Source organism: Trachemys scripta, chromosome 1 (assembly GCF_013100865.1).
Source record: "Trachemys scripta elegans isolate TJP31775 chromosome 1, CAS_Tse_1.0, whole genome shotgun sequence".
NCBI classification, from domain to species: domain Eukaryota; kingdom Metazoa; phylum Chordata; order Testudines; family Emydidae; genus Trachemys; species Trachemys scripta.
In genome coordinates this window covers 202,375,754-202,402,558 of record NC_048298.1, presented here as the reverse complement: position 1 = coordinate 202,402,558, position 26,805 = coordinate 202,375,754, and the positions used below count along the sequence as shown (strand labels likewise).

The 26,805-nt window shown below is 40.5% G+C and overlaps 1 protein-coding gene across 15 annotated transcripts in view; it reads right to left on the bottom strand.

Moving 5' to 3' along the window:
* Positions 1-26,805, bottom strand: part of DMD (dystrophin) — a 1,855,422-nt gene that overhangs the window by 110,705 nt on the left and 1,717,912 nt on the right. For 2 of the 15 annotated variants that reach the window (XM_034754749.1, XM_034754757.1), the window contains exon 1: positions 83-241. The exons of the other annotated variants lie outside the window; for them this stretch is intronic. In XM_034754749.1, the coding sequence (XP_034610640.1) occupies positions 83-102 (20 nt within the window). In that variant the 5' untranslated portion in view covers positions 103-241. Of the gene's footprint in view, positions 1-82; positions 242-26,805 lie in introns of those variants that run through there. 15 annotated transcript variants of the gene reach the window in all.

The window sequence follows — 26,805 nt, the reverse complement described above, 5'->3', positions numbered from 1 at the left end:
TCCCACACACAGCGCGGCCACAAGTACAACATTTCAAGGCAAGGCAGGGGACGGGCTGGGAGAGGAGCTGCTCTGAACTCACCCTTTGAGTTGCTCCCTCATCGCTCGACGACTCCGAGAGAGAGGGGGGGACGGAACGGAGTCCTAGGCTCGGCCGGGCTAACACACACGAAAGCGGCGGTGAATAGCACTGCGGTGGAACGAGCATTACTGGGCTAAGGGCATCAGGGGGAGGGAAGGCTGCAGGCTAGACAGGGTGGAGCTTCCAGCCTCTCCTCCTCCCTCCACCTATTGAACCTGCTATTGCTAAGTAAAGGACTCAAAGAAAGGGAACAGTTTGGGATGAAAGAGGAGGGAATTATTTAAGGTAGAACTAAGGAATGTGACCTGGGGTGGGCAGCGTGAGTCCTTAAAACTATCTGAACTGGATAGGTTCTTCAGTTTAAAGAACTGATCTCAGTACAAATTAATCTAATATCATTAGTTATTACTTTTACCGTTCAAGATTTCGGTACTGGTGGTGGGACAAGAGCATGAAATTTACGAGGAATCCAAACTCTTAAACCCTGCACCTGAAAAGAAGCTGTGTCCTGAGCCAGGAAGGGAAAAAGTTCTCCGAATTTTAATTGCCAGTCATTGTCTGTAAAGCGATTAGGTATGTTGGCTGACTTAAGTAGGCTTTTATGCCCTTTTGTTTTTGAGGGGACAAAGCTCAGGAAATTGAAGAGCTGTAAAAGCTTCATGCAGCTACGTCTTTTTTAGAGGCTTTGTTAAGGGACAAAACAGTCCCAAATCCAAAGTACCAGCATAGTGGGTTTTTTTTTTAAAGTGATATCACACCTCTGGGGTTTGATTAAAGGAAATTAACAGAGTCAGATTTCTAAAGATATTTAGGTGCCTACAGATGCAGATAAGTTAGTATCTACATACCTTCGAAGATTGGGCCCAGAGGGCAACACTGTAGAAATGGGATGGGTGCTGAAAGCCATTGAACCAAACTATAAATCCTATAAAACTATAGCAGGTGAGTCTAATTCAGCCCACTGCCAATTTAATTTTTGGATTAGAGCAAGGATTGGCAACCTTTGGCATGCAGCCTATCAGGGTAAGCACCCTGGCGGGCCGGTTTGTTTTCCTGCCACGTCCGCAGGTTCTGCCAATTGTGGCTCCCATAGGCTGCGGTTGGCCGCTCCAGGCCAATGGGGGCAGCAGGAAGGGCGGCCAGCACATCCCTCAGCCCGTGCCACTTCCCGCAGCCCCCATTGGCCTGGAGCGGCGAACCGCGGCCAGTGGGAGCCACCATCGGCCAAACCTGCGGACGCGGCAAACTGGCTGAGCCCACCAGGGGGCTTACCCTGGCAGGCCGTGTGCCAAAGGTTGCCGATTCCTGGATTAGAGAATAGGTGCTGGAACTGCTGCCCCACCCCCTGGCTTGAAGTGGTTTCCATTATATACAGGATTTATAGTTTGGTTCAATGGCTTTCAGCACCACCACTGTAAAAACTGGCACAATGGATCAGAAGTTCACAGTGAAATGCTCCATCTTGATTCACTGGAGGCCACTGCAATCTGTTCCCTTTTTTGCTTTTGCAAATGAGGTGCATCTCACAAGCTCCTGGAAGATTCCCCATTGTGCAAAATTTGGATTCCCCAGCTTTCACTAGGGAAAGTATATTTAGTATTTTATCATATCCGCAATTACATTTTAAAGTATGTGAACATAATAAACATATTAAAGTATATGTAGTACTTTATCACTGATTTATAACTACTGTCATGTGGATAAACCAGCTTGAAAGACTATAATAAAGACACAAAGACCAGGTACTTAGGAAATCATCTCTGGCAGCTTACTTGGGAATACCTATGGGGGAAGGCAGAGGTCTCTTGTCATTCTCTTCTATGCCTCCTTTTTTACATCTATATTTAAATTATCTCATGCTTGAACTTGGATGTTTCCTCGGAACTTTATGAAGCGCTTAGAAGTCTTTACATTCTCCAACCCTACTAGTAAGGTGCTTAAGATGCATCACCTTGGAATATTAAGGGATTTTTAAAAAAACATTGGATCTTTAACATTTGGAAGATAATGGTATGTAAAATTTGAAATGGGCTTTAGCATAGCTTTTGTATTGCAGATGCTATTCCTACCATTTACAATTCTAATTACTTTATTGGTGGGTGCAAGCAGGTAGTTAGACCTCTAAACTCCAGCCACAATGGAACCTTTTTTAAACATGCAATCTTTTAATTTTTGTTTTTATACATGTCACAAGCATTTCAAATCATGGGAGGTGAGAGTCTCTTCTCACACTAGTTTTACACTGGTATAACTCTATTTACTCTTATGGAGTTATTCTTTATTTGCAGTGGTGTGGTACTGAGTGAAGAATCAAGCCCTGGGATCCTTGTGATTATGTAGTTTTCTAGACCTTCAAAGACTATGCACGTTTGGTGTCCTCACACAAAGAGGATGTCTTTTAAATCAGTCAAAGAGCCCCTATTTCACACTAACCCCCCACTTTGAACTAAGATACGCAAGCTGAAGTCAAAGTACCTTAGTTCGAACTTACTGCGGGTCCAGAAGCGGCAGGCAGGCTCCCCCGTCGATGCCGCGTACTCCTCTCGCCGAGCAGGAGTACCGGCGTTGACGGCGAGCACTTCTGGGATTGATCCCAGAAGATCGATTGCTTACCGCCGGACCCGGATGTAAGTATAGACCTACCCATGGACAGCAGGAGGACACATTTCTACAGGCAAGGAGAATTCATCTCACCCACAGCTCCACGTATATTCCAGTGACATCAGCACAGTTGCACAGTTGTAAATAAGCACATAATGAGGTGTTTCCAGATGATGACTTCATTTTAAATCTCATGATATTTAATGTTTGCTTTAAGGATTCAGCTCCTGGAGTTATTTAATTAAAAAAAAATGTCTAGCCCATGTGATTTTGGAGAAACACTTGAAAATATGAACCTTAAAGTCTCAAACACCAGAGTGCTAATACAGGATCAAAACTTATTATATTTAAATCTCATGATGTTTAAGACATTATTATGATTTTTGAGCACTTATGATTAGCAATACTGTCACATTGTGTGCTTTGGTAAATAGGATGAAGAATTTAATTATCTATGCAGACATAAATTGCCACACATATGTTGCTCCAAAGCCCACTGAAGTCAATGGCCTATTCCATTGAATTTAGTGGACTTTGAATGAGCCCAAAAGATGTATTAGATATATTAAATCAGAGGTGAATGAGGTGGAACAAAGAAATAATGTTTTCACCCCTCAGCTCACAAGCATACAGACAACAATCCCACCCTCTCCCATCTTTATGTGGGTTTTAAGGAGATCTCTCTCTCATATTTAAACCTATTATAAACACAGTTTCTTTAAAAAAAAGTGAAGTTTAGCATCTTCTTTGGGATAAACTTCACACTTCATTAAATGCACAGAACAGTCGCCTGTTTAATTCAAAAGAATTCAGAGTACCCTTAGCCTGAAGCCTACAGTTCTACATAAAAAGTAAGCAATACCTTCCTTTGTGAAGAAGTATGTGGCACTGATAGGGTTGGTACAATCTTTCCATTTTTACTATTTAGTGTCTCTTCAGCTCTCTGGTCCACCTTAACAGCAGCTTGATGCTGCCATTTATCACATTTTGTCTTCCTTTCCCATACCAGAGTGCCAAGTAATAGGAATTTTAAAACTACTCTGAAATTCTGATACTTTGCACAATCTTCTTTCTCCTTCAGTTACAAATAAAGCATTGTATTCAATTAGACTCTCAGCAGGTGAAAACCCCAATTAGTGAATCCATTCTGTTGGCTTTTTTTCTACCTTACACCCACACACCACACTGTTTTTTTAAACAATGTTAAAGGGGAATTCTGATTCATTTCTCAATTCAGAAGCAAATTAACCCTGTGATCCCCCACCAATCAAACTATTACCCACTGAATAACAAGTGAAAAACATAAAGGTTGAAAGATTAAGGTCTATTGACTATATAATTTGACTGCCAAAAAGAAATACGTTTATGTGGTTTTGATTGTTTTCTGCAAATCCATAAAAGCTTTTAGCTATTCTGATCTTCCTAAAAATTAGTTTTTCTTTTCACTGAAAATGAGCAATGCCAATACAATCCAAAACTGGTAAATGCACTGCCTCTGCATGAAGAAATTTTTAAAAAGTTATACTCATGTTGGGGTAATTAATTATAAAAATATTATATTTAATTTGTAGTTAAGACAATTACTATCTTTGGCCTTTTTCAAGTGAAGAAAACCTGTATTTTATATTTATTTTTTAAATGTCATTTATTCGTCAAAGGAAATTCTTCTCCATGTAGTGAATGAGAAATATATTTTTTATTTCAGTCTGAGAAGAGTTCTAATTATTTTCCCATAGTGATTTGGTTCAACAGGTTCTAAGAGTCAATTTATGCACTTAAGAATTTACACTGAGACTTCATCAGGACTGGGAAACTGATTGTTAGAAACCGGGGAATTGTCATACTGGATCAGACCTATGGGCCATTTAGTCCAGTATCTTGTTTCTGACATTTACTAGCACTAGATGTTCCCAAAGAAGGTACAAGAAACCTCACAGCAGGCAGATGTGGGATAATTTGCCTCCAATAAAAATCTCATCCTACTCCCTAACAGTTAGAGATTTACTGTTCTGAATCACTTTTGAAAATTGATGATGAAAGAGTTTGAGGTTACATGGTTGTGCTGTTCAATATAAACAAGCATGCATTTTTTAAAATGGGTAATAGAATATGCTCCTTTGGTAAGCCCGTTTCTTTTCCTGTGGGGACAGGGTCATGATTTGTTCAAATAACATAGTAAAATAATAATAAATATTATAGTTATATATTATACCTAGCTCTGAAATACTGCTTTTCATCTGTAGATCTTAATGTGCTTTCTCAAGAAGGGAAGTATCACTATTCCCATTTTACAGATGGGAAAAAACCTAAACACATATAGATGATGTGACTTCCCTGAGGTCACCAGCAGGCTAGAAGCTAACTCATACCTCAAGAGTCTAAATCCAGTGCTCTCTCCACTAAATTAGAAACTTAAAGGAACTTTATTTTAATGCTGATGAAAGTAAAGACAGGACATTGCGTGAAGCACGTAGTTTTGTTTGCAAGTGTGGTTCTTCCATTCCTCAGTTAACTGAGTAGTGGATTAGCAAGGGCTTGCCTTACATAAGAACACATTGTGGTGCACTCTTGTCAGGCTGGCTAATCCGTTATGCTATTTGAGCCTATTTTCTTTTAGTGTGTAAATAAATACTGAGAATCACTCTGGATGGCATCATAGCACACTCCTGGATCATCTAGGAGAGATGTGTGCCAAAGACCAATACCTGCAGGATTTATCTATCCTTTTTTTCCTCTGGGCCCTTGCAGCTCTCTTCAGCATGAGCTCCTTTCTGGATAATACATTACTTTTTGCTGTTTGCTTCACAGCCATTGAAAGTACAGTAAACTATTTTTAAATGTCATTAAGGGGAATCATTTCAGTATATTGGAGTAATTTCCCTCAACAGTACCTTCTTCCTTTACTCAGATTAAAGGTAAAGTCCCAGTAAAACATTCATGAACATATACACCAGGGGACTCTATCTGTTATTTATATAGTAGATCAGTTAGGGCAGTGGCAGAATTCCATCCATAGGACCAGGTGAAAACCTGACATGCTTCTCATATATAGGTGGACATTGGTTCATGCCACAAAACCATAGCACATCTGATAAGTGGCATACACAAGGGTCGCGCTGTAATGATAAACTGAGATGCTCTTGGAAGAGCTGTGAGGGTTTTATTTTAACAAACACTTTTCTATATAAATGAAAAGAAGCAACTGATTCCACTGAACAGAGCCAGGCACAGAGCAGGCATGTGCTGGCTAAAGCTTATTTTGCAATAAGAGTTACAATACATGCAACAAACTAATGTGCAAAGTAGAGAGCACTGATGCTTTTGGCATACCAAGGCCTGAGTTTCTGATGAATGCACAACGACAATACACCCTCTAGAATTTTTCACAAAATCCCTTGGGTCTGTATTTGCTTCCACTGTTGCAGTAGATTAGCCTGACTAAAACTGAAATCCTAGTCGCTCTTTAGGACACACAACATATCACAGAGTCTTGGATGCAGTATGTGCTGCTGAGCAAGAAGGCCTGATGGGGTCCTGTCATTTTAGAAACCTTTGATGCACACATGAATTTTGTCCTGTTGAAGTCTTGGGAAGCCTGATTGGAGAAGGGGAAAGTGTTCTGTAGCTGCAGCAACAATCCGGACAATTTACAGTGGCAGAGTGGTTGTTCACTCCATTTCCAGGGATGATACCTGAAACAGGAGCAAAACCTGCACTGTAGTTTTTGGAACTAATTAAAGCAAGTGCATCATTGGGGTAGTACACCCAGATGCCATAGGAATAAGGGACTGGTGACATAAGCATCAATAACTCTCCTACCCCTTCCAGACCATGAAAGAGGACAGTTTCAAAATATGGAACAATTCCTACCCTTGTGGGATAGAGATGAATGGAAACAGCAATAGTCACAACAGTGGAGAGGTCAAGGAAGTAAAATGCCGACAAAACATTGGATAAAATAAAAGCATTTAAAAAACTGAAGGAACATTATTGTGATTATTTGAAAAGCAAAAACAACACAAAAACAAAACAAATCTCTAATAAGCAAAATTACATGCTAATATTTGCAATCTATGAATCAGAGGTAAAAAATAATAATTATGCCATAGTAAATTCTTGGTTTGAGGAATTTGTGTTAGCAAAATTAATGGTTATCCCTTCATTGACTTAGATTGAGAAATAAATGGAGCCTAATAAGGATAAATTAAACAACAACAAAACAAGCAAGCTACACTCCTTACTTTTCTCTGCATGCCCAGTTAGAAATAAATAACTGTTTTCCCTGCTGAGAGATTAAAATGAACAGCACTTTACAATCTCTCTTGCTCACTCATTCTCTCTTTTCACTCCATAATCTCTCCTCCTATGCACGTAGTTATTTTTTTTTTGTACACAAAAGCTGACTTCCCAAATCATTAACCTCTCTACTGTCTCCTATCAGTGTACTAATCTCCTCTAAAGCTAGGAACTCTGCATCTGGCATTCCGACTTCAGTCAGTGCCCAGGGAATTTGATTCTGGCTACTGATCATTATGCAGGCTTGGGAAAGCATGCCACTAACAAGCAGCCCTCTGTTCAAAAGGCTTCCAAAGCTCTTAAGGAGGAAACATTTCTTTCCTTCCTTTTATCTAATTTATTTCTCTTTTGCAATCAATAAAAATATATATTTGACCCTGTTTGTAGCATACATTTATTTCTGAATAAAACCATACAAACAAAAAATGGTTTTTGACAGTTACTGAAGATATTTTCCAAAAATGTCTCATGCAAATAGTGTACTGAAGAGAAAATATTCTGCATGGATAAAGCCACTTAGATTAAGATGAAACTTTGCATGCTGGGAGCTAGAGATGACAAGGCTCCACCTATGTATTAAAGATGGCAGCTTGCTGTCCTCAATAAGTCCACTGAGTGTGCAAAGTTTGGGCAACTTTGAATGAATGCATGCATTTTTGTGTAAGTCGTCTCTTAAAGAGTGTTGTCTTGTGTATCTTTGTAACTTTTGTTACCTTGAAGTACAGTTCTGCTCTGAAAAATGGCATCATGGAATTCTATATTTATTGCCTTTCAATGGCTCCTTTTGTATTTATATATCTATGTATGGCCCCCATGATGATACCTGTTACAGCAGCTTGCAATTAATTGAGGAAATTATCCTTGCAATACCACATGAGGTAGGGAAGTATTTTAATCCTCATTTGAAATATGGGGAAATGAAGAACACAGAGAGAGTAAGTTATTTGTTTAAGGTCTCATGGTGAATCTAGAGCTGATCCCAGATTTCCTGAGTTGCAGCCCAGTGCCTTAACTTTAAACCACCCTCTTCTCCCCATATTTTTCTTTCACTGTAGTCTGAAGTTTCTTACATGATGTCGCCAAGCTTGAAAGAGTCTCCTCTTTCCTTTTTTCAAATGAGTACTCTGACTTAATTCAAAGCCCTCTTCAAAACACACTGCTTCTGGAAAATATTTAAACAATAGTCCACCAGTGAAAGGAAAACAACAAAATCTATATTAAAAAAACCTTTGAAATTGGATGTCTGCACTGTACTCTGCTTTGTTTAGTTTATAATGCCTAGGCTTACGACATGGGTTCTGTCTTCCCCTTAGAGCTGTACGGTGCTGAGCACCTTGAGTGTTGAACAAATAATTAATAGGAATTAGCAGTTTACAGTGCTTCTTTCACCTGCCTCCAGATTCAATAGTCTTTTCCTTATCTTATACCACATTATATTTTTTCTCCTTCCTGAAAAAGAGTGAAATTTTTAATATTATTAGAAACTTCACAACTTTGGGAGCAAAGTTACATCTGGAAAAAAAAGTGAAAAAATTGAGGACCATGTACAGTGGTAGGCCCTGCAGGTTTGACTAGACGGCGATGTAAGCCCATGCCCAAGCCGGGACTGAAGCCTAACCCCCTTGCATCTGTATTGAAATTGTGCTACACCAGCGCTTGGACCCAGGGTCCCAGGACCCTGCAGGGCTGGAGGTCCGAGCTCAAGTTAAGTCGGGACCCAGGGTCTGAGCCCTGTTGCTTTGCAGTGTAGACGCAGCCACGCTCGACTTGGGTCCTGGGAGTCAGCTGGAAGTATTCCACAATTCCATGGGACAACTTCCTAGTCCTCTCTATCCCAACAAGCTGCAATCCACTCTATTGAAAAGGGAAGCCATGATCCCCCCTTTGAAAATGGCAACAGCTCAGTGTTAACCCATTCTCTTCTGGTCATTGATCTGCAAGCACACTACCACAGAGCCTCCTAAGTCTGCAATGGAGAGCGAACCAATCAAGCCTTTTGCAAAGCGAGGGGCTTCCTGGTAACATGCAGGGCGGGCAGTAACGTTTTCCCACAGTGCACCCTGGTCCTTGGACTAGAGGAGCCACATTTTGAGAGGGGGGGGAAGGAGCTAGGGACTTTGGGTTATGGTTACTTAGACTTGGGTCTGTGCACTGCAGTGTGGACACCAGAGCCCTACGTTTGAGCATGGGTTAGAAAAGTCTTATCATAGGATTAAAATACAATATAGACGCTCAAGCTCAGGGTTCCCTAGCCCAGGTTGGCTGACCCAAATCCCACTAACTCTGGGCTTACATTGTAGCACAGACATACCCTGAAAGAGACAAGGACCTTCATTCACTGAAGGCAAAGGACTTACACAAGGATGAATTTGACCCAGTGAGCTGTGGGATAAAAGTCTTTAATCAGGATCTGTGAAATTTCTCTCCTTTGCCATTTTGTAAATTTTGGTGATTCTGTACTCTTAACTCGTTCAAAAGAACTTAGAAAGTGATAGCAAAATATACTGTGGTTGCTAAAATCCAGAAGAAAATGTTATGAAGCAATGCCTAAATGACTTCTCATTATCTTAGTTAGTTAACAGAATTGAATAGTCATAAATATATATTTGCAATGTTTAAGAAGTTTTGATTCAACCAAATACATCTTAAAACACAATACATCTCAATAAACTTTACTTTCAGTAAACAGCATAAATCAATGCAACTCTCTAACTTTCCACTGAAGGTCAAGTTGCACCTCACTAGAGGTACAAGGCATGGTAAGGTGAAGATCTTCTTTCACATCTCTCGGTCAACTTAGCACTGAAAAAACTAGTGATGAAAATTGGAGCATGCCTCATTCATATATATCAAAGTAGGACTCTTAGCATATAAGACCTCAATGTAAATGGATGACATTTTAATGACTACTAGAAATCTACCAGAATCTATCCTTAAATTTCTAGAACTGTTGACACCATTGGTGGCTTTGCAGACTATAAAATCTGCCAAGGATCAAAATATGTTTTTTTCCACACTGAACACTCCCTTTGAAATAATCAAACAGATCAAAAACTTGTTCTTGACCTTTAAAAGCTCTCTTCCATGAATGCCAGTTCAATCTTAAAATAAACTCCACAGACCTAAAATCCTATGGATCCATAAAGATGTTCTTTATGGGCCACATTATCTCCCCTATTTCTGTTGTTCCCCTTGAGCACATCACTGGATATTTCAGCTCAGTTTTTTTTTTCAGCTTTATCTAACTTGGTAAACAGTCAAGTCTTCAACACAAAATACTTACGCCAGGGCTAAACAGAGGTCTGAATGTAGCAGCTATTCATCTTTATAATCTTTTTTACATGCCAGATGGTATACAAATGTTCAGAGTAATTATCCCTCTATTTATCAATCACAAAAAATATCACTGCTCCATATTGCTGTCTTTCTAAGTTACCCACTCCTCAAAAGAAAAAAAATATGTTTATTTCATAGCATCCCAGTTTTTTTTACACTGGCAAACTTAACCTAACAAACACTGGGTATCTCATAACATCTATTGTGTAGGAGAAATGCTCACAGCAAATAAACTGAGCTTTCCCAAAGTGAAAAAAGAAATATCAATTAGACTCGTACCTCTTGTTTTAGCAAATATTACAGCAATTCCTATCCTCAATCCTAAAACACAAAGAAATCCACTTGTTACATTTAGAAGATATAGGACTGGATGATCAACTGGTTTATATCATCATGGTTCCACTGGTGTCAATGGTGCTACTCCCATTTAGATCAGATAAGGATCTAACTCATCTTTGGAACCAAACTTCATTTTGCAGGCAGTTACCACAAATTCATTCAATATCATTACACTAATCTGCATCAGTCCAAAGGAAATGCAGGGAAGACACTAAGCTTACCTGGCCCAATAAAATTTGGGTTCAAACACGTGGCAAATAATTATCTTTCTATTGTATTAATGACATTTGCTTATGTGCATGACATTCTTTGTCAATCTACTACTGCATCTCAAGACTGTATTTTTGTTTGTTTACAATAGTTTTGTAACTGCACTTGTACTTATTCTTTCCCTAAAAATATGTGATCATTATTTTGCAAATTACAGTCCCTGCACCCAAGAATATAAAATGTAAGACACTTTCTACTTGTTCTAATTGTTTTTAAAGTTATGTATTGGAGAAATTAATTTATCAAGGAAAATTATTTTGCAACGATTTACTTAATTGGGACATGACTCTGCAGTTATGGGAGTTTTGCCTGAGTAGATTGAACACGGGATAAAGGACTGGACCCTGAATAGTCAGCTGGCTCTAGCAATCAATATATTTAATATCTCAATCAAAACTCTTCAGAGAATTTATTTTTAGTAGTTTATCAAACTAATTATTTATGCAGTCGCATTAGAACACTGACAATTTAGGAGCTGGAAGAAGTGAAATATATTTCTTGTTTGTGGAGCTTGCTACCTTGTTTGATAATCTTCCAACATTCAGAACTGAATATGATAGTGTTTTTAATTCTATGCCATATTATTTTTCTGACAATTTGTTTAGTAAACATTACTTTTAAATGTAGCTAACATTTATTCTAAAACATTTTAAGAGGACCAAATACAATAAAAACAATCATTTGGTGATGATGGTGCACTCGGCTGTGTCACAGATGGAGAAAGTAATTGTGTTTGATAGCTATTTCCATGTTAATGTTGTACATTAAAGTATTAAAAAATGTGCCAGTAATTTGGAGAAAACAAATAAGGCCAATTCAACTAAATCTATATGGATGCTATTTAATACCATAATATAGTTTACAGAATGGCTAAAGGAGGTCTGCTTTCAAAACTGACTTCTGTAGTGGCTGTTTATCTGTCACATAAGAAAGTCAGTGGTTTTGCAACAGGGCAAAAACAAACAAACAAACAAAAACAAAAACACAAAAACCATAACCTCCCCCTCCAAATCACCTCTTTGTAAGGGCCTTTTTGTTCAATTATATACTATCAAGTTAAAGAAACTAAAAGCGAAGAAGAGCACCTTTCCCTTCCATTCCAAAATACATGTAGTTCTCATGAAAGGTGCAGGATTAGGAGTCTTGGAGGTGACTAAAGTTGGACTTTACCCACAGAACAGGTACAGAACAGTCTGTGGTAGCGTTAGCTTCCCCACATTGCCCCAGGGTGCCTCATCCTAATCTGGAACGAAAGGCTAATTCAGCAAAGCACTTGCTCATGTGCTTAAATCCCATTGACATCAATAAGACAAGGCGGGTGAGGTAATATCTTCTATTGAGCCAACTTCCGTTGGCGAGAGAGACAAGCTTTCAAGCATACACAGAGCTCTTCTTTAGGCCTGGGAAACGTAGAGTACATTACCTCACCCACCTCGTCTCTCTAATATCCTGTGACCAACATGGCTACAACAACATGCATATTGACATCAATGGCATTTAAGCATGTGTTGAAGTTTTTTGCTGAGTTGGGACTTAATCTCCTTGTACCGTGCCCAGCAACCCTTGACCTTTCTGGCAGTCCTATCAAGAGAAGTAGCAACTGATGACAATTGTGATTTTTTTCTGAGATGTGGAAACCTGTCCAGTAAGGAGCTGGATTGAGATCACGAACTCATATCACATAGCCAATGAAGAGCATTTGGATCATAATTTTTTTTTGGCCATTACTACCCTGGTCTGGCTGAGAAACACTCACCTTGGATTGAAGTAGGGTGACCAGACAGCAAGTGTGAAAAATCGGGACGGGGGTGTGGGGTAATAGGCACCCATATAAGAAAAAGACCCCAAAACCTATAAAATCGGGACATCTGGTCACCCTAGATTGAAGGCTCTGTATCAAGCCCCTCAGCTATCCAATTCAGCAAGAAAAATACATTTAAACCAATCTTTCCCCTACAAACTCCTTTCTCATATAGGTGATTGGGCCTGATTCTCCTTTCATTTTCACCAGGGTGAAATAAGGCTAACTTCACTGAAGTCAATGGAATTTCACTAGTGTAAAACTAACAGTAATGTAGTGTAAAATACATGAGAGTAGAATCAAAATTTAAAGAGCTCTTAACCATCTTTTTATTGGCAAAAGAAGTTCTTGACCTTTTATTGTTTTAAGCACACTAAAGCACCAGAACTCAGTGTTCAATTATCAATCATTCTATCCCAAAGTAATGACTCCGGCTCCTTATGTGCTCCAAAGAAAAAGTTTAGACACATTTAAAAATTACAGTGGCTCTTGCAATGATGGGAAGGGAAAGCTGTGGGTAAACAGCATAATAAACACCATCCAACTGTCTACTGGTAGGTGTGCTGAAATAAATAAATGATCAAAAATCATCTAATTAAAAACAAAACAAAACAGGAAGATCAGGATGAGTGTTTGAAAAACAAATCAATCTCAGCAAAACAAGAAATATGAAAACAGACAGGTGATTAAAATGCAGAAACTTATTTATTATACATTAGTTAGATCAAAGCTTCTCAATAATAACAAGACATTGGTCTGAGGTTGCCACCTGTCCATTTTCACTTGCACCTGGAATCTGCCAGGAGAAGCCATTTAAAAGGTTGTCAATCCAAATTTCACTTGTGAAAAGTTTTTGTTAAAATGTGAAACTTTTCTCTTGTGTTTCACTTATCATTCACCAGTGAAACTGCCACTGTCTCAGCAAAAATTAGACGGTGGATCCCTGAGGTGGGCTTCCAAGAGAAGATTAAAGGTAAATCCCACTTGCTGAAGATACAATGACAATATGGGCGATATAAGAACCTGAAGAGAAAAGAATAGGAGGCACTAGAATGGGTATATTTTGGGGCTTTGCTTTTGGGATCAAACACATTTAGGTTTGCAATAGGCAGAGCTAAGGGTGATGGGGGAGATAAACAGATGATAAGTATCATGCCAGGGAGAGTGTGTCCAGGAGAACAAAAAAATCCATTGCTTGGTTTTATGGTTGGGGCAGAGGTTTATGTTCAGGAAAACAGTAGGGGGCATGGCTATATATCTAACATCTTCTGTTAGCAGATTTTCCAAAAAGAGAAAAAAATAGGACAATAATATGTATATATATAAATGTGTGTTTTGGGGATGATTTAATAAAAGGAAAACTGAAGGGAGAAAGAGAAATTTGTATAGTGCAACTAAGCAAGCCTCTTAGATTAGATTGTCTCTCAGTCTTTCTGAACCAATGAACCTGCTGCACATCTCACGATACAGACAAATACAGACTGGGACATGATAGCGTCAGTGCAACAGTGAGAGGCTCTGAAGGCTTGTATATACAAACTGAGTTTGTGGCAAGCTAGGGTGCAAATCTACTTCACACTAACAAGCTTGCCAGTTAACTTTCCACACTGTTCCTTGTCTGTGGCAGTCACTGAGCAGGACTGGTCACAGCTTCTCCCCACCCTACTCTCCAATTCGTGCATCTTTAGCATGCACTTACTTCACTGTTTTTAACTCTCTCCCTGGTCCCAGCATTGTATGTCATAGATGTGCACCACCCGTGTCAACTCCCCAGCACACAAACTTGATGCACACTAAGTGTCCATGTGGCCGGTGCTGCCTACACTAAAAGTTCTGTAGTGAAATTTGACCTATCCTGCTTCAAAATGGGAGTAAAGTAAAGCACACTAAGGAACTTTTAGTGCATAGCATCAGGGTTCACACTGACCCTTAGTGTGCGACAGGCTAGCGCAAAGTAAATTTACACCCCAGCGTGCTGTGAACTAATTGTTCATTCACACAAGCCCTAAGGCTCCTATGACTTTAAGTGAATATTTGAAGGAGACATACTCATACACAAGCTAAGAGAAGAAAAAGAAGAATTAGCTGAGGTGCTCCCAAGTGATCTCTTCTATATTAGAAAAAAAGAGGGAAAAAAAGGTTAATTTGATTTAATTTTGCCTGATTGGATAAAGGCGTAAAGGCTGCCTAGTATTGAAGAGTATGGACCCCAAAGAGGGAGGGGAATTTTTTGGGAGTGCATACATGTGTTAGTATGAAATTGAGCAAAATGTATTTAGAATTACACTGTGGAATTATCTCCCAGAGGAGTGGTTGGAGTCCCAAATTTTGAATCATTTAAAACCGGACTGATCAAAGTACAAGAGTACAACATGTAGCACACCCTGCAATGGCTGGGTAAAGGATACGGTCTGAAAGAGCTTTCTCTCTGCTTATTTCTGGAATGGTGAACAAATCTACAAAAGCAAAGCTGTACAAAGGGTTTTGCACTTGGCTTGCTCTAGAGACTACAAATAGAGACTCCTGTTTCGCCAACAGCAAATGCTTACTCGACATGCTTTTGGCACTAATAAGAAAAGCCATGCTAGGGAAGAGAAGACAGTGAGTGCCAAACTCTCATCTCATTTACACTGCTGTAAATCAGGAGTAACTTCACTGAAGTCAATGGGGGCAGATTCCTCTGGCCAGACAAGCAGCTTATGGAACAAGAACTATAACCTTTTAATCTCCTAACCCTGCGATTCACTGGGGACTGAACTGGTCCTGATGTAACTTAGAGAAGCCCAGAGACTGCTCCACCAGCCTGAAATTATTGGAATATGCTCCACTCTGGCCATTTATACTGATGCAATCCACAAAAACACCTGGCGTGGGGGCATGTGGGGGTGAGTCACATACAGCCAGATTTACATCAGGGGAATCTCTAGCTGCCCTGATCCCTTTTGTGTCACTGCAGTTAAATTTGTGTAAAACCATTAAGGCTAGGTCTACACTACGGGGGGGGGGGGGGGGTGAGTCGACCTAAGATATGCAACTTCAGCTACATAAATAGCGTAGCTGAAGTTGCGTATTTTAGGTCGACTTACTTGGTTGTGAGGACGGCGGCGAGTCGACCACTGCCGCGCCGCCGTCGACTCCGTTTCTGCCTCTTGCCACGGTGGATTTCCGGAGTCGATGACAGAGCGATCAGGGATCGATTTTATCACGTCTTCACTAGACGCGATAAGTCAATCCCCAATAGATCGATTGCTACCCGCCGATCCGGCGGGTAGTAAAGATGTGCCCTAAGAAAGGAGAATCAGGCTCTCAGGCTTCAACACTAGATGAGTTTACAGTGAGACAAAGAGGGTCACAGGTGTAGGTATGAAACACCACCTGTATTATCCTTGCTTCCCTATGGAATCTAGTGTTGGTGTACCAGGACGCAAACTGTGAGTTGCTTAATAAAAAATTAGAAAGAAACCTCAGCAGTGGTAATATAGTTGTGAAGCATTTTGATGATGATGCCTAAAGGAGACTAAAGTACAGGAATACAACTTGCTCTTTTGTAACTACATCCTATTAACCAATGGTCTCAGTGGTAAGAACCTGTTTTTGTGGGTATTAGTTGGAAGGCATCAGGTATGGACAGCATGAGCCATACTGTGACAGATACATCAGTTTCCTGCAATATCTTTGGGAAATCTTGTTAAATTAAGTTTAAATAGCTTTGGAGTCCATTGTAATATAAATATAAAATTTATGTATTAGTATGGATATGTAACTTCTCTAGGGGGGAGACATGGCCTGCGTAAACCCTGGGAACTGCTATGAGCTTTAAAGGACTATTTTATACAACATGCCAGAAAAGAAGGAGCTTTTGGGATGAACATTAAGTGGGTTTCCTAAGAAATACCTGACCCAACCTTTTGAAGGTATACCCTGAGGAGAGAACCTATTTTCTGCTGATTACCTATTTCTGGAATCCAAAGATCAAAGGCCCCAGCTATATTAAGAAGAGACTCTGAGACTCATGGGGATGCTTGTTCTGCACTAATAACTGTTGTGAACTTGTAACCGCAAAAAACCCCTTGGTGGCGTTTGAAGGACGGATCACCTGCCAAAGCCCTTGTTGGATCTGAGGGGTGATCTCCGGTAATCTCATTAACATGGGTGTAAGTTCTTTTATTGTTCTAATGTTTTAGCTGTAGTGCTTTTCCCTTAAGAATAAAGGTGCTTGCTTAGAAGGAACAACGTGGTAACTTATAACTGTGGGCAATTACACATTTATAGCCTCTGAGGAGAAATCAAGTGCAGATCCAGGCTGTCTTCACCATCTGGCTTGCTGGGGAACTCTCAGGGTAGGCAGGGAACTGTGCAGCCTGGAAGATGTCTGATCAGGAAGAGACAGACATAGGTCTTGGCCCAAGAGAGGTGATGGCTCTGTAAGTCAGCGATACTTCCAAAATGGAAATGCCACTTTTTGAATTTGATAACTTTAAGTCTCAGCACTGAAAAGAACTATGAAAGATATTCAGATTTAGGGCGAGGCTTAATTTTATAGGACAGTAAGCATTAAACTGTTTAATTTTCATGAGCCCGGAGTTATGGCTTCAGTGAAGGTTATTCTGTTATTAAGACACTTCATTGCACTAATGAACGTATCTGGGTAGATCAACTGAGAAAATACTGCAAAGTATTATGTTTCAGCAAGGGAATATGAAGGAGAAGAAAAGAACAGTTTTCAATATTTAGAAAACACCTGACAAGGAAAAAAAAGGGAAACAAGTCAATTGAGCTGAGAAATTAACCTGACCTAGCAAAAAGGTGCTTGTGTAAAAGAAGAAAAATAAATGGTTGAACAAATGTGAGCACATGAAGAAGTTTCAGAACCTCAATCAATAGCCACACCACCCTCTGCTGCTTCATAACATGCCAGGTGCTGAATAAAAAATGCTCTTACAGTTGCTCTACTTTGGGCAACATTCTTGAATAGCAATTTTTCCTAAGTTACATATCCAACCATATCATTTCTCATATTCTTCCAACTATACAAGTTTTGTGGGTGGAAAAAATTAATTAGCATGAGTGGGAGAGCAGGTACTCACAAGACAATCTTTGCATTAAAATAAAAAAAAAGACTATGAAAATGTTTAAGAACCCCTGATTTAATGTATTTTGCCCCTCCCCTTGAAAAACAAGCAGTTTTTAGTACTTAAAGTATCTCTTATGCAAAAATTTGCAAAGTAGGATATTATAGGAGGGTGGAAGGTAACGGGTGACTGCTCCTGTGGAAAACTAAAGCAGAGACTGAGAAAATAGGATTGAAAAAACATTGTTATCTTTGTTATTACTTCTGATCAGACACACATATTACATTAGAATAACAATTTTGTCTAATTTCCCTCCCGAAAAATGACTTGGCATCTGTGGTCCAAACTGTACTCCTGCTGTAGTGGCTGAGTGCATTTTGCTTGAACAAGGCAGGTGCAGGCAGAATGCCTCAGGGAGCACTGAGGGGATATGCTGTTTATTATGTAGTATTCTTCCAGAAGGTGCAGAAGGTGCTCCCCCAGCTACCAAATGCTAGCAGGGAAGCAAGGTCTGCCCCCAGCCCAGTTGATCATACGCTCTTTGGACTGCCAGACACAATAGCCAGCAGCAGCCTTCTTTCCCACTCAAGGGCATCTGAGTATCAGCATTCTGCTTGGGTCCTCTTTAGGTGTGAAATACATCAGGGGAGATCCTGCCTGCCTTATCTCCCTTCCTTATTAATGCAAGACAAGCCAGGACTGAATGCAATGTCTCACTAGCTTTTAATTTATGTGCTTGTATTGCTATTTGTCAAAAAAATGGAATTTAAACATCGTATTTAAAAAGCCCAAACTGAGCTTGGTATACACGCACAGTAGACCCCACTTAATGGGATACAAGGATCCTTCTGTTTGATCAGGTACAATTTCTTAAGACTCAACAGAATCCTTTACTGAGTATGGATTCTCCAGCACCCAGTGAGAGACTTCATACAAAACCGTATTGGTGAGCAGCAGGCTGGCAATGAATAAATACTGCTCAGGAGGTTAGACATGCACAGCTGTAGAGATCATGAAATGTAGCTTGTGTAGGGGGAAAAAACTCCCACCATAAATCTCAGAAACCCTGGAACAGCCATATTCAGCTACATAGAGTTATTTTACCTGAAATACATGTTTTGTAGGCTTTTCCACTTACAAATTAATATATATATATTTGGAAACAAAAGCACAACAAAACATTTCCTGTTGCCCTGAATGCTAATGATGGGAGACTGTTGCTATGGTGATGCTAATTTTAACGCTGTTGCCTGTGGACTTCATATGAACTGCCCGTTTTAACTTCTGCAAATGTCATTTACGAAATGAAAACCCATTAATGACTGGCGAGGGCACAATGTTCCACTTTAATTAGAATAATAAGGAATGCTGATGCACAAAGTACAGGTTTGTGAATTGCTACAAAGCCCACACTGTCAAAATTAATTACCACTGATGAGGATTTTGTTCTAATATTTTTTGGAAGGAAGCTTTAGAATAGCACAGTGGTAGCTTGACTTGGAAATGAAAGAATTCCCTCCTTTTTAATATCAAGGTAGAACAGAATGATTTCCAGCACAGATAATATAAGAAACTGCTGTGAAACACATGACAAAAGGTTAAAGTTATGAGTGAGCCGCTGCTAACTCAGAACTTTGGTACATTTACCATTCAGTAATGGTAAAATGTAAGTTCAGATGTTGCCAAGAAAAATAAAATCCCTTTAAAGGAGGAACTCATCTGAAAAGCAGATATTTAGAGTTTGACAAATAGTACTTGTGTTCTTTGTAGCACTGTGCTGGCAAACTGCTGGGAACTAATGAATGGATGGCTGCTGGGATGCAATTCTGATTTTGGTTGGTGGGAATGTTACTTGACTTGTTAATTATCTACAAGAACCAGGCTGAGTAGATGAAGTGCAAAACAACAGCAGTTTGATAAGGTGAAAAAAAATGTTTTCTCTTTTTTGTATCATGCACCACGCTATGACAAAGGCTGAGCATACATGGTGAGGAAAAAATCTTTCTCTACCCATTTATTTTTGAAGGAATTTCTAACACACACTATGTAGATATAGTATTTCAGTATTGCATGCAATATAGAAAAATAGTTTACTAAAACAGATGGCATCATTGGCAGTTGCCGGGAGTATACTGTATCACATTAATTATTATTCAATTATTTCAACTGTCATAGTAGGATTGAAGCCCCATTGTACTAGGTGCTGTACAAAGAAAATAAAGTTGGTCTCTGCTCCAAAAAGCTTGTAGTCCAAGAAGGTGAAAGGCCTGATGCTCATTTACATGAAAAATTCATTCACAGTGAGTCCCTTTACACTGCTAGAGTACTATAAAGAGGCCTGTGTAATAAGAATAAAATCCAAGGTGTTCTTTTAAAATTCCATCCATGGCACACAACCATCCTAGGATGGCTAAACAGGATTTGTGCAAGGAACACAGAGCAGAGGTAGGTATTAAATTCACACCCAACCTGGGGGTAGGCTACAGGACCATAACAAAGTCCTTCTGCAGCCACTCCAGCATGTTGGTTGTAATTACAGCTGCTGACACTTTTCTTGGGGCCATTGGATATACATAACTACATATGCTGTGGGCCCCTCTGCAACCTGTCCCAAACAGTTCTCTCCCGTGTTGGCCTATTTGTAGCAGTCCTGGAGTTCCTCCTTGCTGCATGCAGGAAGTGTAGGGGTCTCCCTGCATGGTTGCACAGCCTGTGTTGGCCGTACAGAGCCCCATCACAGGGCACACATAATGCAGAAGGGCTTTGCAGTGGCCCTATGAAACTGGATGAATTTGAATCTAAATTCAAAGAGTAAACCAGGGATCGGCAACCTTTGGCATGCAGCCCATCAGGGAAATGCGCTGGTGGGCTGGGATGGTTTGTTTACCTACAGTGTCTGCAGGTTCGGCTGATCGCAGCTCCCACTGGCCACGGTTCACTGTTCCAGGCCAATGAGGGCTGCGGGAAGCAGTGGCGAGCACATCCTTTGGCCCGCGCCGCTTCCCACAGCCCCCATTGGCCTGGAGCGGCGAACCGCGACCAGTGGGAGCTGCAATCAGCTGACGCTGCAGGTAAACAAACCGTCCTGGCCTGCCAGCGGATTTCCCTGATGGCCCGTGTGCCAAAGGTTGCCGATCCCTGGAGTAAACATATACGATTTGTAGAAGACATGAAGCTGGGAGGAATTACAAGTAATTTGGAGGACAGGATTAAAATTTAAAATTAACTTGATAAATTGGAGAATTGGTTTGAAATCAATATGATAAAATTCAGTAAGTGCAAAGTACTACATTTAAAAAGGAAAAAAATCAAATATACAAGTACAAAATGGGGACAAACTGGCTAGACAATAATACTGCAGAAAAGGATCTGGGTGTGCTGGTGTATCACAAATAGAATGAGTCACCAATGTGATGCAGCAAATATCATAAAGGCAAAATATCATTCCTGGGATATGTATGCAGTGTTGTAATAGCCATGTTGGTCCCAGGATATTAGAGAGACAAGGTGGGTGAGGTAATATTTTTTAGTGGACAATATTGTCTCTTTCACCAACAGAAGTTAAGATATTACCTCACCCACCCCTGTTGTGTCTATTCCTAGGATATATTAATTGGGAGGTAATTGTTCCGCTGTACTCGATACAGGTGAGGCCTCAGCTAGAGTTTGTGTCCAATTTTGGGTACCACACTTTAAGAAAGATGTGGACAAATTGGAGTGAGTCTGGAGGAGAGAAACAAAAATAAGAGGTTTAGAAAACATGATCTATGACAAAATGGGTATATTTAATTTAGAGAAGAAAAGAGAGTAATGAGGGACATAAGGCTTCACATATGTGAAAGGCTGTTATAAAGAGAATGGTGGTCAAATATTCTCCCTGTTTACCAAAGATAGGACAAGAAGTAATCGGCTTAGTTTGCAGCAAGCATGATTTAGGTGAGATATTAGGAAAAAACTTTCTAATTAAAAGATGGTTAATCAAAGGAACATGTTGCCAAGACAGGCTGTAGAATTCTCATCCCTGGAGGTTTTTAAGAAAAGGTTAGACAAATATCTGTCACGGATGGTCTAAGGTATACTTAATCCTGCCTCAGCACAAAGATGGACTAGATGACTTCCTAAGCTCCCTTCCATTTTTATGATAACTTTTACTTTGGGTAGGGATGTTGGAGGTAAGGAGAGGTGGTGGTAAACACCTCGCAGAAGTTTTCTGCATTGATTTACCTTCTAAGGTGCATATTGGGCATCACTGGTCTGAACAATGGCTGTTAATGACTATACATATGAAGTTGGAAATATGATGTTTACAATATTGCTTATTGTCCACATTGGTTGGACTGGAATTAAGTGTAAATTAGATCCATGCTAGTTTTGGAAGATGATGTAAAGGTTAAACCGAGATGTCCCTGACTTTTGGGAAGGAGAAGGACCCTGCTTTTTTTTTTTAATTGAGAACAAAATAGCTAGAGGCATACAGAAATTTCTTGAGATTGAAGACAAACTGTGATGTTTGTGACAGACTAACTGCTGGAGAGACAAAGGCTTTCAAAAATAATATAAGGTTTTTATACTGCTAACCCGGAATTGCAGATCCAGACTATTAAAATGGAGTAGTTAATGTGAGAGTGCCTCAAAGAAAAGAAATCTGATTTCTTACCTCAGAGATGGCTGAGTTGGAAGTGACATCTATCTGAGCAGTGAGTCACAGATAAGGAGAGTTGCAATTCCCTTCCAACACCAAACAGTATTAGCAAGAGATTATTACAGGCCAATGTGGGTACTGGATAATCTGAATGGCCTGAAAAGTACTAGTCTTGGTTATACCAACAAAAGACATGCTCCCACCAGATTCACAAAAGGCAACAAAATAAGTATTTTTAATAGATTGCAAGATTTTTTTCCTTCCTATAAATCCTTCTCTCCAGTCTCATGTAAAATCCAGGCCGTAAAGACCTAAGATAGAAGGACTCATTAAACAGAAGCACTTTCTTTGGGTCACATTCATGCTAATCTCTGAAGACCTTGTTTGCTCTCGGGGGGGGGGGGGGGGGGGGAGGACACTCCCCCCCTAGTCCATCAGGGACTAGTTAAAGATTTTCAAAATAGCAAGGAAGGGAGGTGCTCAAGACAAGTAATGAGCCAATCCCACACTGTCTTCTGAGAAGGGGCAGATTCATCAGTAGACTCTGGCTGCTTTGCATTGCTTTCTAAAATGGATGTTTACAGCTGCTTTGTGTTGCCAGAGCACTGGGAGAATATTGGTAGATTTGGCCCAAGATTCTTTCTTTGGTAGTTTCATTTATCACATGCCTTTCTTGAGGCTGGGCAGTGGAAATGGAAAGTAGGTCACTCGTGTGTGTAGGTATGTAGAAAACATGCAGGTTTTTTTGTTCAGTCAGCTGTGCACATTTTCAGTATGTATGTTAAATCTGCTTTATTGTAGCCTTGAAGAGTGTGCAGCAAGGTTCATAAGGCTGTATCGCTCCAGTACAAGTTAAAGTGTGGACAAGTTAGGCTTAATGGTCATTGTAGTCCTCGGGTTCCCTGTGCTTCTAATCATTAGATCAAAGGATAAAATAAAGATGACTTTGGCTGAGAATGGGTGTGTCGGCAGAGACCAATCTTGACTGTGATCCTTTTTATGCTAATGATGTGTTTACATACAAGTCCCCTCCCTCTTATGCTTTAGTGCTACTATATCTATCCATCATTGGAGATTTTTAAGAGCAGGTTAGACAAACATCAGTCGGGATGGTTTAGATAATACTTAGTCCTGCCATGAGTGCAAAGAACTGGACTAGATGACCTCTCAAGGTCCCTTCCAGTCCTATGATTCTATGATTCTACTACTAGGCAGGAGTAACTTGATGACCACTGAGCAGCGCACTCACTAATGCAAGATTGGTGGCTGTGTGAGCTCCCCCCTCACATCTCAATGAAATGTTAACAATGAAACCTAATGCTGACAATTTTAATGTCAACATTCACTATTTCACGGATGATCCTTTTAGTAAAAAAACAAGCTAATGTGCTTATCCATCATCTCCTGCGAGAGTTGGGAATGAAGAATTCAGATTCCTCCACACCCTACCACATATAAAGCCACCTCAAAAGAGGGAGAAAAAGAGGAGATGTATTCTCCCCTTCTTCCCCCCTTCCCTTAACCCCTGTAATAAAAATATCAGCTGCTTTCTGGGTACCGAAAACAAACCAATTACCTGTTCCTTCTTGAATGGTAAAAGCCCAGCTATCCCCTGCCTACCAGTCAAAACTTTCAGCTTCATCTGTATTAATTTCTGCAATAGTTATATATTTTCCATACAAAATTATGCAGTACAATGAAACCTATAAATCTAGAGACAGCTAAATATAAACTGAATTAAATACTGTGATCAATATGGAGCTGCCCTTTAATAATTTATTGATACCAGTTATTGGGCTGGTGTTTGATACTCGATATTGGCCTGGTGTGTACTGAATGAATATTATTGGTCTGTCAGGCAGAAAGGAGAAGCATGGCTCCAGATAACCACTTTTCAACAAACATTTAAGAGCTGTTAAGGGAATATGCCAGAACTGTTAGCGTTGATGATTCTGGCTCTAATCTCCTGCCAGCCTATGAAACTGGTTTGATTAGGGATTGCCAAGGCCCATGAGCACAAAGACGATACCAGAGTTTAAAGGGGGATACTCTTTTATGGGGGAACCAGACCGAAACCTAGGACTCCAGGTAAGACAGACATGTCTAGACTGTTGTTTTAAAATCCTTTTTTTCTATTGCTTGTTTCCTACTGCTAAATAAACAATATACTTTGGTTTGAAGAAGGCTGTCTGATCACTGGGTACCTCTGGTCACAGATGCCTGAAGGGAAGAACTGCAGGCGACTGAATTCAGTTGGACTTGCAGGGTAAGAATGGTGGATACACAGGGTGCTGTAACCCAGGGCCCAGTAGCAGAGTGGGAGAATTGTGCAATTCCATCCTGGGATAGTTAATGGCATGATGCCTTATTTCTCAAGGGGGTGCACTCAGGGAGACCAGGAAGAGGTCAGAAATGCAGTTACTGTCTAACTATGACAAACATATATAATACAAAAGCTACTCTACTTATTAGACTGGAGTGGAGCAGGGAAAGTGGCAGCAAAGGAAGAGCACTGTCATAGGTAGTGCCACATAATTCTGGGATCTCTTTCGCATAATTTAGGCCTGATGTACATCATGGGACAAAAAGAATGAGGAGTACTCGTTGCACCTTAGAGACTAACAAATTTATTTGAGCATAAGCTTTTGTGGGCTAAAACCCACTTCATTGGATGTATGCAATGGAAAATACAGTAGGAAGATATATATACACAGAGGAAATGAAAAAATGGGTGTTGCCATACTAACTATAACGAGAGTAATCAATGAAGGTGGGCTATTATCAGCAGGAGAAAACAAACTTTAGTAGTGATAATCAGGATGGCCCATTTCCAACAGTTGACAAGAAGGTGTGAGTAACAGTAGGGGGAAAATTAGCATGGGGAAATAGGCTTTACTTTGTATAATAACCCATCCACTCCCAGTCTTTATTCAATGCTAATTTAATGGTGTCCAGTTTGCAAATTAATTCCAATTCTGCAGTTTCTCATTGGAGTCTGTTTTTGAACTTTTTGTCACCTTCAGCCCCCAACTAAAATCTCTCCAGCACACCATCAAGGTGCTACAACCTATCCTGAAGGACGATCCCTCACTCTCACCGATCTTGGAAGATAGGCTTACAGTCCTCGCTTACAGACAGCCCCCCAACCTGAAGCAAATACTCACCAGCAACCACACACCACACAACAAAAACACTAACCCAGGAACCTATCCTTGCAACAAAGCCCGTTGCCAACTCTGTCCACATATCTATTCAGGGGACACCATCATAGAACCTAATCACATCAGCCACACTATCAGAGGCTAGTTCACCTGCACATCTATCAATGTGATATATGCCATCATGTGCCAGCAATGCCCCTCTGCAATGTACATTGGCCAAACCGGACAGTCTCTATGCAAAAGAATAAATGGACACAAATCAGATATCAAGAATTATAACATTCAAAAACCAGTCGGAGAACACTTCAACCTCCCTGGTCACTCAATTACAGACCTCAAAGTAGCAATACTCCAACAACAAAACTTCAAAACACAAAAGTGAATAAGGCTGCCTTGAGTACATAGGGTGGCTGAGGACAGAAGCCTGAGAGAATCTGACCGAGTAAGGGAAATCAGTAGAAGGAGCCACTAATGGAGTGAATAGTGAAGTAGAATGCAAACTGTGAGAACACGGAGTCCTGAAGCCAATGGAACAGATGAAGAGGCAGCAGGGAGTGACTGGACTGAAAGTAGTAGAAAGATCCAGAAGAATGAGAACAGAGGGGAGACTCTTAGACAGCCAGAAATTGTTAGTAGGGTGAACAGACTTCCTGATTTTATGGGGACTGTCCCAATATTTACTTGTTTGTTCGGTCGGGATGCAAATTATCTCGATATTTTGCCCTCCGGCGCACAAGCGGAGGGGGCTCGCGCCCTCCCTGCCCCAACTCCGCCCCAATTCCATCCCCTCCCTCCCCCATTGGATCCCTCCCCAAATCCCCGCCCTGGCCCCGCCTCTTCCCCAAGCATGCCACATTCCTCCTCCTCCCCCCCAGGCTTGCACTAATCATTGTATGGCGGCGCAAGTGCTGGAAGGAGGGGGGAGAAGCAGGATGCGGCAAGGGAGGCGGAGCAAAGGTGAGCTGGTGCGGGGGGGCGGGGTGTGGAGCTGCTGGTGGGTGCTCAGCCCTCACCAATTTTTCCTTTGCTCTGGCGGCTTTTGCTTTTGTTTCCTCCTCCACCGGCTCTTGGGTTTTTTTTTTTTTTCCCCTCCGTCGGCACACCTCCTCCCCCCTGCGTCCCAATATTTCACGTCTCTCATCTCGTCACCCTAATTGTTAGTGACCTGAGTAAGGACTGTTTAAGTAGAGTGGCGGGGACAGAAG